This window comes from Oncorhynchus mykiss, chromosome 10 (genome assembly GCF_013265735.2).
Source record: "Oncorhynchus mykiss isolate Arlee chromosome 10, USDA_OmykA_1.1, whole genome shotgun sequence".
Classification (NCBI taxonomy): domain Eukaryota; kingdom Metazoa; phylum Chordata; class Actinopteri; order Salmoniformes; family Salmonidae; genus Oncorhynchus; species Oncorhynchus mykiss.
In genome coordinates this window covers 69,499,784-69,513,749 of record NC_048574.1, presented here as the reverse complement: position 1 = coordinate 69,513,749, position 13,966 = coordinate 69,499,784, and the positions used below count along the sequence as shown (strand labels likewise).

Sequence of the window (13,966 nt, the reverse complement as noted above, 5' to 3'; positions counted from 1 at the left end):
CTAGCTAGCCATTTCACTTCGGTTACACCAGCCTCATCTCGGGACTTGATAAGCTTGAAGTCATAAACGGCGCAATGCTTGACGCACAACGAAGAGCTGCTGGCAAAACGCCCGAAAGTGCTGTTTGAATGAATGTTTACATGCCTGCTTCTGCCTACTACCGCTCAGTCAGATTATATGCAACGCAAAACACATTAGATAATATCTAGTAATATCAAACATATGTAGTTAACTAGCGATTATGATTGATTGTTTTTTATAAGATAAGTTTAATGCTAGCTAGCAACTTACCTTGGCTTACTGCATTAGCGTAACAGGCAGTCTCCTTGTGGAGTACAACGAGAGAGAGGCAGGTCGTTATTGCGTGGGACTAGTTAACTGTAAGGTTGCAAGATTGGATCCCCCGAGCTGACAATGTGAAAATCTGTCATTCTGCCCCTGAACAAGGCAGTTAACCCACCGTTCCTAGGCCATCATTGAAAATAAGAATGTGTTCTTAACTGACTTGCCTAGTTAAATAAAAAAGGTAGAAAAAACTATAAATATATATATAAAAAAAATAATAATACATTTTTTTTTTTTTTTTTTTTTTTTTTAAATCGGCGCCCAAAAATACAGATTTCTGATTGTTGTGAAAACTTTAAAAAAATCGTCCCTAATTAACCGGCCATTCCGATTAAATCGGTCAACCTCTACCCTAGACAGGCTCAAAGCTGGGAGAGAGTCGTGGCGTAGGCAGGGTGGGCGTCAGGGTGGAGAGGGAAGGGGTTGGTAACTTGATAGGCTGTCGTTTTCTGCTCATAATCATCGTTGTCAGGCTCTTGCTTTCTCTTCTCTCCTTGAACAGCCTTGATTTCTGGTAGAAATGGGAAAGGGTTATTATACTATACTAGTGATGCACTGACATGACATTTTTGGCCGATACCGATATGCAACATTTTCCTTGCCAAAAAAACAGATACCGATAACCAATATTTCAAATTTTAGCAGCCTTTTAAGCATTCTAGTACAGTTAAATAGTTAACACACACAACCATGGACGCAGCGGTCTAAGCCACTGCATCTGAGTGCAAGAGGCGTCACTACAGTCTCTGGTTCAAATCCAGGCTGTATCACATCCGGCCGTGATTGGGGGTCACATAGGGCGGTGCACAATTGGCCCAGCGTCGTCCAGGTTTGGCCGGGGTAGGCCGTCATTGTTGTTCTTAACTGACTTTTCTAGTTAAATAAAAGGTTACACACAAACTGACTGTCGTTCATTTGTTCAGTCGTTTCATTCTCAACCAGGATTGATATGGAATGCCGTTTGGGTCTTTGCACAGCAAAAAAGATGCATATCGATGAATTGTTGTGACATGAAATTCAAGTAATAATGTAAAAAAATTTATGAACGCGTTAAATTATTGTGACATGCAGTCATATTCAGGTCCTGATTGGTCACACCATTTGACGTGTCAAATAAGCTTGTTGACCAATCAGGACCTGAATATGACTGTACGTCACAATAATTTAACATGTTCATTCATTTACGTAGTTATTTAAAATTGATTACACCATTATTTCTATTTCATATATGTCACAACGATTCATCGGTACGTATGCTATGATGCTGGTAAAGTTGTCTCGCACAGTGCTGATCATAAAAAAAGAAGCTAGCTAGCTCATGGATGCAAACAATGTTCTTCCCCAAAAACATAGCAAAACCACATGTTTCAGTAGCATAGCTAGGTGTCATCTAAAATAACCCTAATTTATAAGACAGTTCTTATTTGATTAATGGTGGTCGGACCCATCTATGTGAAGCTAGCCACAATAAGGATTAGCCACAATAGTGGACTTTGCGGTTAGCCTTCAAAATAAAAGTTTGGCATAATGCTACTATTTGTATTCATTTGCATCACTGTCAATGACACTTATTTTGAAGGCAAACTGTGAATTCCACTATTGTGCCTAATCCTTATTGTGGCTAGCTTCACGACACATAACCCGGTCCGGTCGAGCATCACTAGCATTGGGCAACAGGGTTAAGTAGCTGGCTAGCAATTTATTTTCATGAACTGAAGTTCAATTTCAATAGGTGAACAACAAGTGGCAACCTAGCTAACACTTACGATTCCTAAATCATTGCTAAGAATAATGAAAATGACTGCAGTTTCTACTGTTATTGCTTTTCAAGCTGGTTGTATTGGTGCTACCTAAAGCTAGCTACCCCAGAAGATGAGGTCAAACAAATGACGCTTTATTAAACGCGGTATTGTAAGCATCGTTCATGGCCTTTATTAAACGCGGTATTGTAAACATCGTTCATGGCCTTTATTAAACGCGGTATTGTAAGCATCGTTCATGGCCTTTATTAAACGCGGTATTGTAAGCATCGTTCATGGCCTTTATTAAACGCGGTATTGTAAGCATCGTTCATGGCCTTTATTAAACGCGGTATTGTAAGCATCGTTCATGGCCTTTATTAAACGCGGTATTGTAAGCATCGTTCATGGCCTTTATTAAACGCGGTATTGTAAGCATCGTTCATGGCCTTTATTAAACGCGGTATTGTAAGCATCGTTCATGGCCTTTATTAAACGCGGTATTGTAAACATTGTTCATGGCCTTTATTAAACGCGGTATTGTAAACATCGTTCATGGCCTTTATTAAACGCGGTATTGTAAGCATCGTTCATGGCCTTTATTAAACGCGGTATTGTAAACATTGTTCATGGCCTTTATTAAACGCGGTATTGTAAGCATCGTTCATGGCCTTTATTAAACGCGGTATTGTAAGCATCGTTCATGGCCGGTGTTTGCAGACTTTTTTGTAGAGCTTTGACAGTTCTACTGTATCATTTTTGACACGCAAAGACCCAAACGGCGTTCCATAGTATGTATGTCATAATGCTATTACGGTGTTACTCCGGTAGGAGCTATTCTGAAACATAGCGCAATTGGTAGTGTGTACCAGTGCTCGACCAGTCGGCGAAAGTCAACGTCACCCACGTGGCGTCATTAGCTCATGTACCTACTTTATAGGTATGCATGTCAGCTTTGACATCGGTTTTGCACATTGGCGCTAATCAGATGTGTTCACCGATATATCGTGCATCCCTATACTATAACGGTACTGTACTTAGTGAAGTATCCAAAAGTGAGCTTGTGTCAAAGTATGAATGACATACCATCTTCGTCAACTTCATCATCAATGCCAAGGTCTTCCTCCTGGAGAGAAGTGACAGAGCAGGTCAGCATCCACAGAGCTCTCAAACCATGTTGATCTTTTTAAACTATTGGGTCACAAACAAACCGAAAATGGCTTTACCTCCTTATCTTCGCTGATCTCATCATCCTCTCCTACTACTACTCCCTCCTCTTCATAGTCATCATCCTCCTCGTCAAAGTCTTCCTCCTCTATGTCCTCATCCTCTCCTAAAAAACAAATACACCACCTCCATTGTCAGTCAACAGAGAAATGCCGACAAACCCTACAAATACACAACAGAATTGCCTTCCATGACAAAACATATAGATTGCAATATATAAATATTCCATTTAGCAGATGTTTTATAGTGATGCGAGCATACATTTTACGAACAGGTGGTCCCGGGAATCGAACCCAGTATCCTGCCGTTGCAAGTGCCATGCTCTACCAACTGAGCTACAGAAGACCTTCCAGTCAACGCACATCTGCACTTACATTTCCTTGTATTCCCTCAAAAACACAAACTAAATGGCTGCCCACCCTCATCGTCGTCATCGTCGACCTCTCCGTCCGAGTCGGTCGCCTCCCGGTCCTCCACGTCGTACCCGTCCAGGTAGGTGAGCTGAGGGAGCAGCTTGAACACACTCTCCCTGTAGTCGTTCAGGTTGGTCACCTCACAGTTGAACAAGTCTAGAGACTTCAGGGCATCCAGCTTTTTCTGTGGGACCAAATTGGTCAAAACTATATGGGGAAATGAAATTTGAGGCATAGCCTGAGCCAATGAGATGGTGTCGCACTGTATTGTGCTCTACTGGGAGTTGTGTACCTACCAAAGGTTCCAACGTGCTGATGTCTTTCAGTTGGTTCCCGCTTAGATTTAGATGTGTGAGGTTGGGGAGTTTCTCTGCTAGCACGTCAAGGCCACCAGAGATTCTGTTGTCACTGAGTTCCAACTGCAACATAATGTGAAGATATCAGTCACTTCTGTCCAAAAACACCAAAGCAAGTAACAGCCTTTCAGAAAATAATGACTACGTCCCAAATGGAACCCTATTCCTTACATAGAGCACTACTTTAGACCAGGGCCCTCAAAAGTGCACTATATAGGGAATAGGGTGCCATTAGGGATGAACAAATGGCTCTTTCTATACCACCCCCTGGCAGAATTTAAGGTATTTTTCAAAAGGAGTTAACACAAATGTTACTGTAAGTGTAAGCTTGTGTTAAAAATTGAGGCCCCCCCCCCCACCTTTTTCAGTTTCCCAAGTTTGGGAAGGTTGGAGACTGAGATTAGGCCAACGTTTATCAAACTGAGGAATTCCAGATTGACAAATTCTTCTGTAAGGCCTTTGATTTTCCCTTCATTTGATCTGCAGTTGTCCAGGACAAGTTCCCGTACCTATAAGGATAAAATCATTTGTTCAATTGTAATCCATGTCATTCAAAAGAAGAAAAAACACATGCATGAGTTGTTTCAGATGCATTAAACACACAATGGATAATGCACCCATATTATGAAAAACATGTTATGCATTTATATAAAAGTTGTGGGAAACCTGTTTAGAATAGTCACATGTTGGCAACAGTAACTTGCTGCATCAATATTTTTCATAGATAAAAACAAAAAGCTTTTAATCTAAACTTCAGGATGAAAAAAGTCAATACACAAAATATGGACCGCAATGATAGGAGTGGCTGTTATTCCACTAACAGTTTCCCTGACTTCTGTATGAATACTTGCAACTGCTCAGTTCCTAGTTACAAAATGTTCCATTTAATTGTTTAAAGAGCAGAGTTCACATTTAATAGTCAGGGACAGTCGTTGCGCAACAAAAGGGTTGAAGAAAGTTAACGCTGAACGTCAAAGGTCATGATTTGCACACTAACAAAGTGAAACATTGATAAGGCTGTCGAGGGGAGCCATCAAAAGCATTTGGTTGCATTGTTTTGTCGAGGCACCGCGGTTGTTTCTTTAAACCAGCTGCCACGAGGAAGAACCGCACATTACAGTTCTACCTTCACTTGCCCGCTGTTCAGTCACTAATGACACATGCAATGCTTTTTGTTAGCAAGCTCGCTACAGGCTAGCCATTGCCCTTTTAAGCGCTGCCGTGCAGTGGAGGACCTGCAAGAGAAGCCCGACTGCCCGCCATTACCTACCCTACAGCAATGGAAAGGATTGCAAATATACTCTAAAGTGAAAACATTGGAGATAAATTGATTGACTAGCCGTCGAGCGAACAACTGATAGGACAGTTTGTTAGAAATTAGGTTGCAACTGCAGCCCGCAAATCAGGGTTTTCCTACAGGAGCCGCTCTATATTGTAATGACCTGACTAGATCATAAAGGAACAATTGTCCAGACTGAGGCTCGAGTTTACGAATTGACGGTTTATTAACCCAACTTTACACAGGCTACTGTGGCCGTAGCCCACACCAAATAAATTAAGGATACCCCACAAACCAACCGTGACCTTCTCTTGTGAAGCCCAGACGTAAGAGAGAGAACAATGGCTAAACCTGGTCTTAACTTCCAATGCTCCATCCCCCTGCCCAACCCCCTTCCACACCACTCTGCCAACCACCAGGATGCCCAGCATCAGAACATTACAGGCATTCCCGTGATTGGGAGATAGCAAGTTGATTGGCATGTCGGACACCGAGAACACTGATAAGTACAACACAACCCATTTATAGCCTAACACACAGCTGTCTGTGCGGGTTGCTACACAGCCCCCCCACCACAAAGTCCCTCGTCCCCTACCCTCTCCAGGACGCTGCAGGGTCCCACCCAGTGCCTGTCCAACTTGGGACATCTGCCTTTTTTTCTCAGGGGGCTGTAGACCCAGACAGCTCCCTAGCCACCATGTGCCTTCCCCAGGTGTGCACGTCATAGTTCCTTTTCTGCCTCACACCTGCATTCACCAGCTTCTCTCTGGCGAAGGTGTGGGCGGTCTCTGGGCGGTCCTGGAGTCTCCGGGCATACTCCGGCCCCGGGGGAACATGAGGGCTATCCAGGGGCCGACCAAATGCCATCTCCGCAGTGGTGCGAATCTCTCTCCCCAGCATGAGGAGGGCAGGCGTGCAGGAGGTGGAGTCTTGGACAGCGGAGCGGCATGCCATGAGGACCATAGGCAGGTGCTTGTCCCAGTCACGCTGGTGTTTGGCAGAGACGATGGCCAGCTGCTGTCCAAGCATTGTGTTGAAGCGCTCCACAAGGCCATCACTTTGAGGATGGAGAGAAGTAGTGCGGGTCTTGTGCATACCCAGCCTCTCACACATGGTGGCGAACACACGGGACTCAAAGTTTCTGCCTTGGTCGCGCCAAACCTGCTGAACATCCCCGCTGTCAGGGCGTCGACAATGGTCTCTGCCTCCTGGTCAGGCAGAGTATAGGCCTCAGGCCATTTTGTGAAATAGTCCATGGCCTTGAGCACCCAGCGGTTTCCACTGTCTGTGGTGGAGAACGGCCCAACTACATCCACTCCCACCCTCTCCATGGGAGCCCCCACTGGGAACTGTTGGAGCTGAGCACGAGAGCGGCCTAGGGGTCCCTTTTTCGCTGTGCAGTGGTCACAGTAGCGGCAAAAGTCCTCCACATCCCTCTTGTGCTGCCCCCAGTAAAAGCCCTGACAGAGGCGGCGCAGTGTTTGTGACCCCAAAGTGTCCAGTTCCCACCCCTCCATGAGTACTCTGGAACACAGCCTCCCGCAATTCTTTTGGGACCACCACCTGCCACCTCTCCCGTAGCCGACTCCTTCCATGCCCGCTGTAGCACGCCATCAGCCAACCGCAGTCTCTCAAACTTTGACCACAACCCTTTGGTCGCGAGTGAGAGCGCTGTCACCTCTTCCCATGGTGGCCTCACCTGCGCCTCTACCCACTGTAGCACTGGCTGTAGGTCTGTGTCCCGTCCCTGCTACTGCCCCCATTCAGCCACTTCGACAGTCTGCAGCTCACAGCAGACAGGCCCGCTCGCCCAACACACTGTGGCATAGACCCCCTCCTCTGCACACAGCTCTAACCAGAGGCCACTGTGTTCTTGGTGTGCCTTCAATGATGCAGACATTTTTTGGTACCCTTCCCCAGATCTGTGCCTTGACACAATCTGTCTCATGGCTTGGTTTTTGCTCTGATGTGTACTGTGGTACCTTAAAATAGACAGGTGTGTGCCTTTCCAAATCATATCCAATCAATTGAATTCACCACAGGTGTCTCAATGATGATCAATGGAAACAGGATGCACCTGAGCTCAATTGAGTCTCATAGCAAAGGGTCTGAATACAAATGTAAATAAGGTATTTAAAAATTTGTAAAAAAAAATAAAAAAACAACCATTTTCACTTTGTCATTATGGGGTAACAAAACGTGGACAAGGGGTCTGAATACTTTCCGAAGGTTGCTGGCTGTCACGTGACCTATATCAGTACACTTAACTTGAACATTATGAAACATATATTAGATCAAATACACCTCACGTAGCAAATAGGCCATACATTTTTGTTGACCAAATTCAAAACTCATTGACCGCCATACAAAAACTCCTTGCTTGGTTGGCGAAACAACCCCACTAGCTGGAGGGAGAAAGATTTTCAGCCAAATTAGGCCTCACTTCCTCTTTGTTATAGCTAGTACACACCAGTAGCACAGAACAATCAGACAGATATTTCACCAGTTGTATGAATGTGAAGCATCTGGTTGGTGTCTGGTTAGCATCTGGTCACGCAATACTAAATATGGTGATGAGAGGAAGCCCAGTGGCCAGCAATGGGAGAAGATGGAGTTTGGGCCGACATTTTGCTAATTTTCTCATCTATTAAACATTTGATCTCCATACAGTATTGTTTCCCCAAAACTAGAATATGTAACAGACAAGAGTTTTGTAGACTTTACCCTTTGCCAAAGTAAAAAAAAAATACGTGTTCCATATGAAAAATATGCAATAAATTATAGAACGTGCCAATAGGATCTCACTAGCTCGTGCATGCTCTGCCCATCTCCTTGGTTGTTCTGCCAACTATGATTAATTTGCTCCCATTGGAAATGACAGGCTCAGGTCTATCTTGGGCACAGGAGGTTGGTGGCACCATAATTGGGGAGAATGGACTCGTGTTAATGACTGGAGTGTGACTCGTGACTCGTTTCAGAAAAAACCTTGCGCATGTCACGGGTCACTATTTCACAGGAGAGCCATTTGAATATAAAAAAATGTTAAATCAAAATGCATATTTTGGCAGAAATGTCTTCTGAAACATAACTTTCATGTGCCTTAATAAAACTGGTATGCCTTCTGTAAATACAAATAAAATTGTTAAAATACTGAGCCTAGTTGGTTTAGCCACAGAAAGACAGCAACCTTCTCGCTAGCCATGATTGGCGGAGATAATGAGTGGACTGGACATGCCGAGAGATGAGTTCAGATTGGTCTGCCATATAGCACGCTTCTGTCCATTTGAGCTGGTCAGTATGTGTAGGTAATCCTGTCTTGTGCGGCTTTTTTTTTTTTACAAGTATATTGCGTAGGAGAACTGCATAAGTGTTGCTCTCCACTTTCTGGAGGACCAAGTTTTAACCAGTGGAATTAGAGAATGATAGCTAAGGAGATGGCGAAAAAACACCAGTCTCTGGATTACATCTTCAAACTAAGGGCAACCATGGTCAAATACATCAAACACGTGGTTTCTGGCCATTATGAGTCGTTCTCCCCGCAGCAGCCTTCTGTGCTCTTGGGTTAGTTATAAAATCTTTACCAGTAGTGTCCTTCGCCCCCACCGGTCGGACGCTGTTTTCCCGAAAGTTCTGCTAACGACGGCGGCAGCGGAGGACACTGTGCTAGCTTAGCCAGCTCGTCCTGAGGCTGACGCCGGTACACAGCAGGCGGGGGCGATGATGTGTGTTAGCTAGCTAACAGTGTCGCTGACTAGCAAGCTAGCTAGTTAGCACATGGTGTCGTCCCACCTGTCGTGGGGGCGACCGTTAGACAGTGTCCTTCGCCCCCGCTTGTCAGGCATGGTTTTCTCCGGTACGTGGGGGCGACAGTGTGCTAGTTAACTAACTAACAAGCTAGCACACAGTGTTGCTAACTAGCACATAGTGTTTCCCCAGCTTCCCGACTGCTGTGGGAGCGACCCAGTACAGTGTCCCGCTAGCTAGCAAAGAGGACTCTGGTACACCGCAGGCGGGGGTGACGCCGTGCGTTAACTAATAAGCTAACAGTGTTGTTGATTAGCAAGCTAGCTAGTTAGCACATGGTATTGTCCCAGCCTCCCACGTGTTGTGCTAGTGGGAGGTGGGGGGCGACCGGTAAACAGTGTCCTTTGCACCCGCCTGTCAGGCATGGTTTTCTCCGGTATGTGGGGGCGAAAGTGTGCTAGCTAGCTAACTAACAAGCAATCAGTGTCACCCCAGCCTCCCGACTGCTGTGCTAGCGACCACTAGACAGTGTCCCGCTAGCAGGAAAAGAGGACTCCGGTACACAGCAGGAGAGGGTGAAACATTTATTTCCCTTTTGATCCACATTCAAAAAGGTGTCACACAAGCATGAAGATGTTGTGCTCTAGGGGTGCATTCATGCGGGAACCAATGGACTTATCGGGGTGTTTCTACAGATGCAGGAGGGGACGTCCCTAAAGATGCAGGAATGCCCACATGCAACAACGCCCTGAATTGCAGGCTGCAGTTGCACACTATTGGAAATCAGTAAAACAAAGATGGAGTTCCTTCCTCTAGAGCTTCAAATACGACAGAATGACAACATGGCGATTCCTGAGATGCAGTGATCTAAACGCTCCAAATAAGAATGACTCTTTACTCGCAGTAATACCGTAAAAATATCAATTAAAATGCATTCAATGTTGAATACTTGTATTCATGCATGCATGAAAAGCCAGAGGGTCGTACGGAGTTTTAGCAACCCACACACCGAACGCCTTTTGCTCGGTCTCATGTCATTCAGGCCGGCTTTTTCACAAGACGGCGACCAACATGTTAATTGTCTTTCCTATACATTATAAAATGTGAAATTATTAACACAAAGTACAAAATATCGACAATGAACGTGGAGCTTGTTGGCCAGTTTCAGTAAGTTTTTTGTTTTCCTTCGTGGTAGTTGCGAGGAATAATATGGCTGGGAATATACATTCGTTGACCGCTCGCAACAGACGAAGTCGATCGAACTGGACCAAAACAATGGAATTGCCATGGAAACGCATATGGGAAAGGGCTGTGGAGGAAAGATTCCGAATTTCTTCATTGCCCCCAACGAAATGAGTTTACATTTAGGCAATGTATTTTACACGTTAAGGTAAAAATCGGTGTAGAACGCTTATATGGATGTCCACATCATGTCATCGTAACCAATCAACTGTGTTACAGTTAAAAAAACGACTGACTACCACCGATTTATGTATGCTACCTAACAAGTTTAGCTATATGAACGGGAGTTAGTATTTAGCCGTCACTTCTTCTGAGCCTTAAGGGGCAACTTCTAAACATTATGCAGCGAAAACAGCCAAACATATCAATCGGGTTGTGGGCCTGTGACAATACATAAATAAACCCTTATTTGATACATCCACTTTGTTTGGCGCACATTCAACAAATCTGACCTATCTAATCAATGGAACGATCTGCATTCCACTGACTCCTTTACCGTATCTACACAGGCGATGTTTTTCCACTCTTCGTTTGCCCGGCGTTTGCTGCTATAGCCCATCCGTGACAAGGATCGACGAGTTGTGCGTTCCGAGATGCCGTTTTGCACACCACTGTTGTACTGCGCCGTTATTTGTCTAATTGTAGCCCGCCTGTTAGTTTGCACGATTCTTTCCAATCTCCTTCGACCCCTCTTATCAACGAGCTGTTTACGCCCACTGGACTGTCGCTGACTGGATGTTTTTTGTTTGTCGCGCCATTCTCGGTAAACCACAGACACTGCCGTGCGTGAAAAGCCCAAGAGTGCGGCTGTTTGTGAGATACTGGATCCGGCGCGTCTGGAACCGACGATCATACCACGCTCAAAGTCCCTTAAGTCACTCTTTTTGCCCATTCTTACGTTCAATATAACAGTATAACTAGACGCCTGTCTGCACGCTTTATATAGCAAGCCACGTGACTGTCTGTAGGAGCGATCCATTTTCGGGAACGGGGTGGTGCACCAAATGATGTGTTTAACCCCTGGAGTGGGGTACTGTATTGCAGCCATCTTGGCACTCAATTGTGAAAAATAGTATTTTAGAAGCTATAGAAAAGCATGTGTCTACATTCGTTTTTGACACGTGTATTCTATTACAGACAACTTAATGCATTCTTTTAAATTATATGAGCTAAGCATAATATAAAAATGTTCCTTAAAGTAAAAGAAACGTCCCCTTTTCAGGGCCCTGTCTTTCAAAGGTAATTCGTAAAAATCCAAATAACACAGATCTTCATTGTAAAAGGGTTTAAACACTGTTTCCCATGCTTGAACCATAAACAATTAATGAACATCCACCTGGAATGTCATTAAGACACTAACAGCTTATACGCTTAGACGGTAGGCAATTAAGGTCACAGTTCTGAAAACTTAGGACACTAAAGAGGCCTTTCTACTGACTCTGAAAAACACCAAAAGAAAGATGCCCAGGATCCCTGCTCATCTGTGTGAACGTGCCTTAGGCATGGTGCAAGGAGGCATGAGGACTGCAGATGTGGCCAGGGAAATAAATTGCAATGTCCGTACTGTGAGATGAACAAGACACGGAGACAGGATGGACAGCTGATCGTCCTCGCAGTGGCAGGCCACGAGTAACTGTAACCGATGTGAAATGGATAGCTAGTTAGCGGTGGTGCGCGCTAATAGCGTTTCAATCGGTGACGTCACTCACTCTGAGCGCAAGGGCCGCGGCTTTTGTGGAGCGATGGGTACCGATGCTTCGTGGGTGTCAGTTGTTGATGTGTGCAGAGGGTCCCTGGTTCGAGCCCGGGTAGGGGCGAGGGGACGGACTAAAGTTAAACTGTTAAACAGCTACATCCGAACATCACACCTGCGGGACAGGTACAGGATGGCAACAACAACTTCCAAAGAGCAAGATCTCAATCCCATTGAGCACGTCTGGGACCTGTTGGATCGGAAGGTGAGGGCTAGGGCCATTCCCCCCAGAAATGACCGGGAACTTGCAGGTGCTTTGGTAGAAGAGTGGGGTAACATCTCACAGCAATAATTGTCAAATCTGGTGCAGTCCATGAGGAGATGCAGCTGGTGGCCACACCAGATACTGACTGTTACTTTTGATTTTGACCCTCCCCATGAAACATAATTGAAATACTGCAGAATCCCATTCATTCCTATGGAGGACTGCTCCTACTATGGAGTGCCAATATGGCCAACCGGTGGCTTCAAAGCCTCAATGCCCAATAAATAGCATCAGCAATCCAGGGTTTATATACATCATTGGGTCTACCCAAAACTGACCAGAGTATGTAACAAATCAGCTTTAACTTGCCAGAAAATACATTTGTTTATGAATATCAAATCAAACAATATAGCATTTGTCGAGATGTGAGGCTAGGCGAGTAGAAGATGATCTGCAACATTGTATATGGCAATGGCCCCTCAATAACTTAAATCGACTGTTAGCAAGCTAGTATTATAAACTGGGTGGTTCGAGCCCTGAATGCTGATTGGCTGATAGCCATGGTATAACATGGCTATGACAAAACATGTATTTTTACTGCTCTCATTTCATTGGAAACCAGTTTATTGGTTAGAGCATTGGCTCAGTAACCGAAAGGTTGCTGGATCGAATCCCTGAGCAGACAAGGTAAAAATCTGTCGTTCTACCCCTGAGCAAGGCAGTTAACCCACTGTTCCTCGTGCACCGAAAACGTGGATGTCGATTAAGGCAGCCCCCTTAAATGCGGAACACACATTTCAGTTGAAGGCATTGTTGTACAACTGACTAGGTATCCCCCTTCTCCCTTTAAAGTTGGCAATAAGGCACCTTGGGGTTTGTGATATATGGCCAATATACCACAGCTAAGGGCTGTATCCAGGCACTCCACGTTGCGTCATGTATAAGAATAAGAACAGCCCTTAGCCGTGGTATATTGGCCATATCACAAACCCCCAAGGTGCCTTATTGCTTAAATATAAAACTTTACATTATGGCTAGGCAGCTTAAGGGGGGGGGCTAATGGTAGTTATAGCCTACAAGATGTGGATGACCCGAACTAGTGAAACATTTGTTTGCGTAGCTAGCCTAGCTAAATATCTGGGTCTCCACTGAATCAGGAAAAATGTCTAGGACTCAGTTTAGCACAAATATAGTTGGACCTGCTGTAAAAACAATGTATTATTGCTGGGGGATATATAAAAGTGCACTGTCATAAAGGGCGCCCCCATTTAAGCATTTATGCTAGCAACAAACATGGCTACCAAGGTCAATTTAAAATAAACCATTCCGCCTGTGTAATGCATTGTGGAAACGTTGACCTCCTACAACCCCGATGTAGAAGTTAAATGATTGAGACAACTTTGCAATTAAACCATGTGTGTGTGCAACCCACTAGGAGGCTGTGAATTGGTTAAACACTGCACTAATGCCAGCAAGCAAAATTAAATTGTCAGTGATGCCCCATTCATGTGCAAATCGGAAATGTCAGATTTGCTAATAGGTTTTAGTTATACACATGCTACGTTCAACCAGTTAGCATTCCGAGTTCCGACCAGCACTTGAATGTGGCATAAGGCCTGGCAGGCTGTCTGGTTGGCAGTTAGTAAGTTGCTGGTTGGCTAGC

General features: G+C 44.8%; 1 protein-coding gene across 1 annotated transcript; it reads right to left on the bottom strand.

Moving 5' to 3' along the window:
- Positions 1 to 586: 586 nt before the first annotated feature.
- LOC110515879 (acidic leucine-rich nuclear phosphoprotein 32 family member B) lies at positions 587 to 11,288 on the bottom strand. Its single transcript, XM_036933723.1, has 7 exons — positions 10,842 to 11,288; positions 4,440 to 4,589; positions 4,021 to 4,143; positions 3,731 to 3,908; positions 3,311 to 3,417; positions 3,171 to 3,210; positions 587 to 856 (listed from the first exon to the last, which is right to left on the bottom strand). Exons 1-7 carry the CDS (start codon positions 11,235 to 11,237, stop codon positions 708 to 710), a joined length of 1,143 nt encoding a protein of 380 aa, XP_036789618.1. The 5' UTR covers positions 11,238 to 11,288; the 3' UTR covers positions 587 to 707.
- Between the last annotated feature and the right edge of the window lie 2,678 nt (positions 11,289 to 13,966).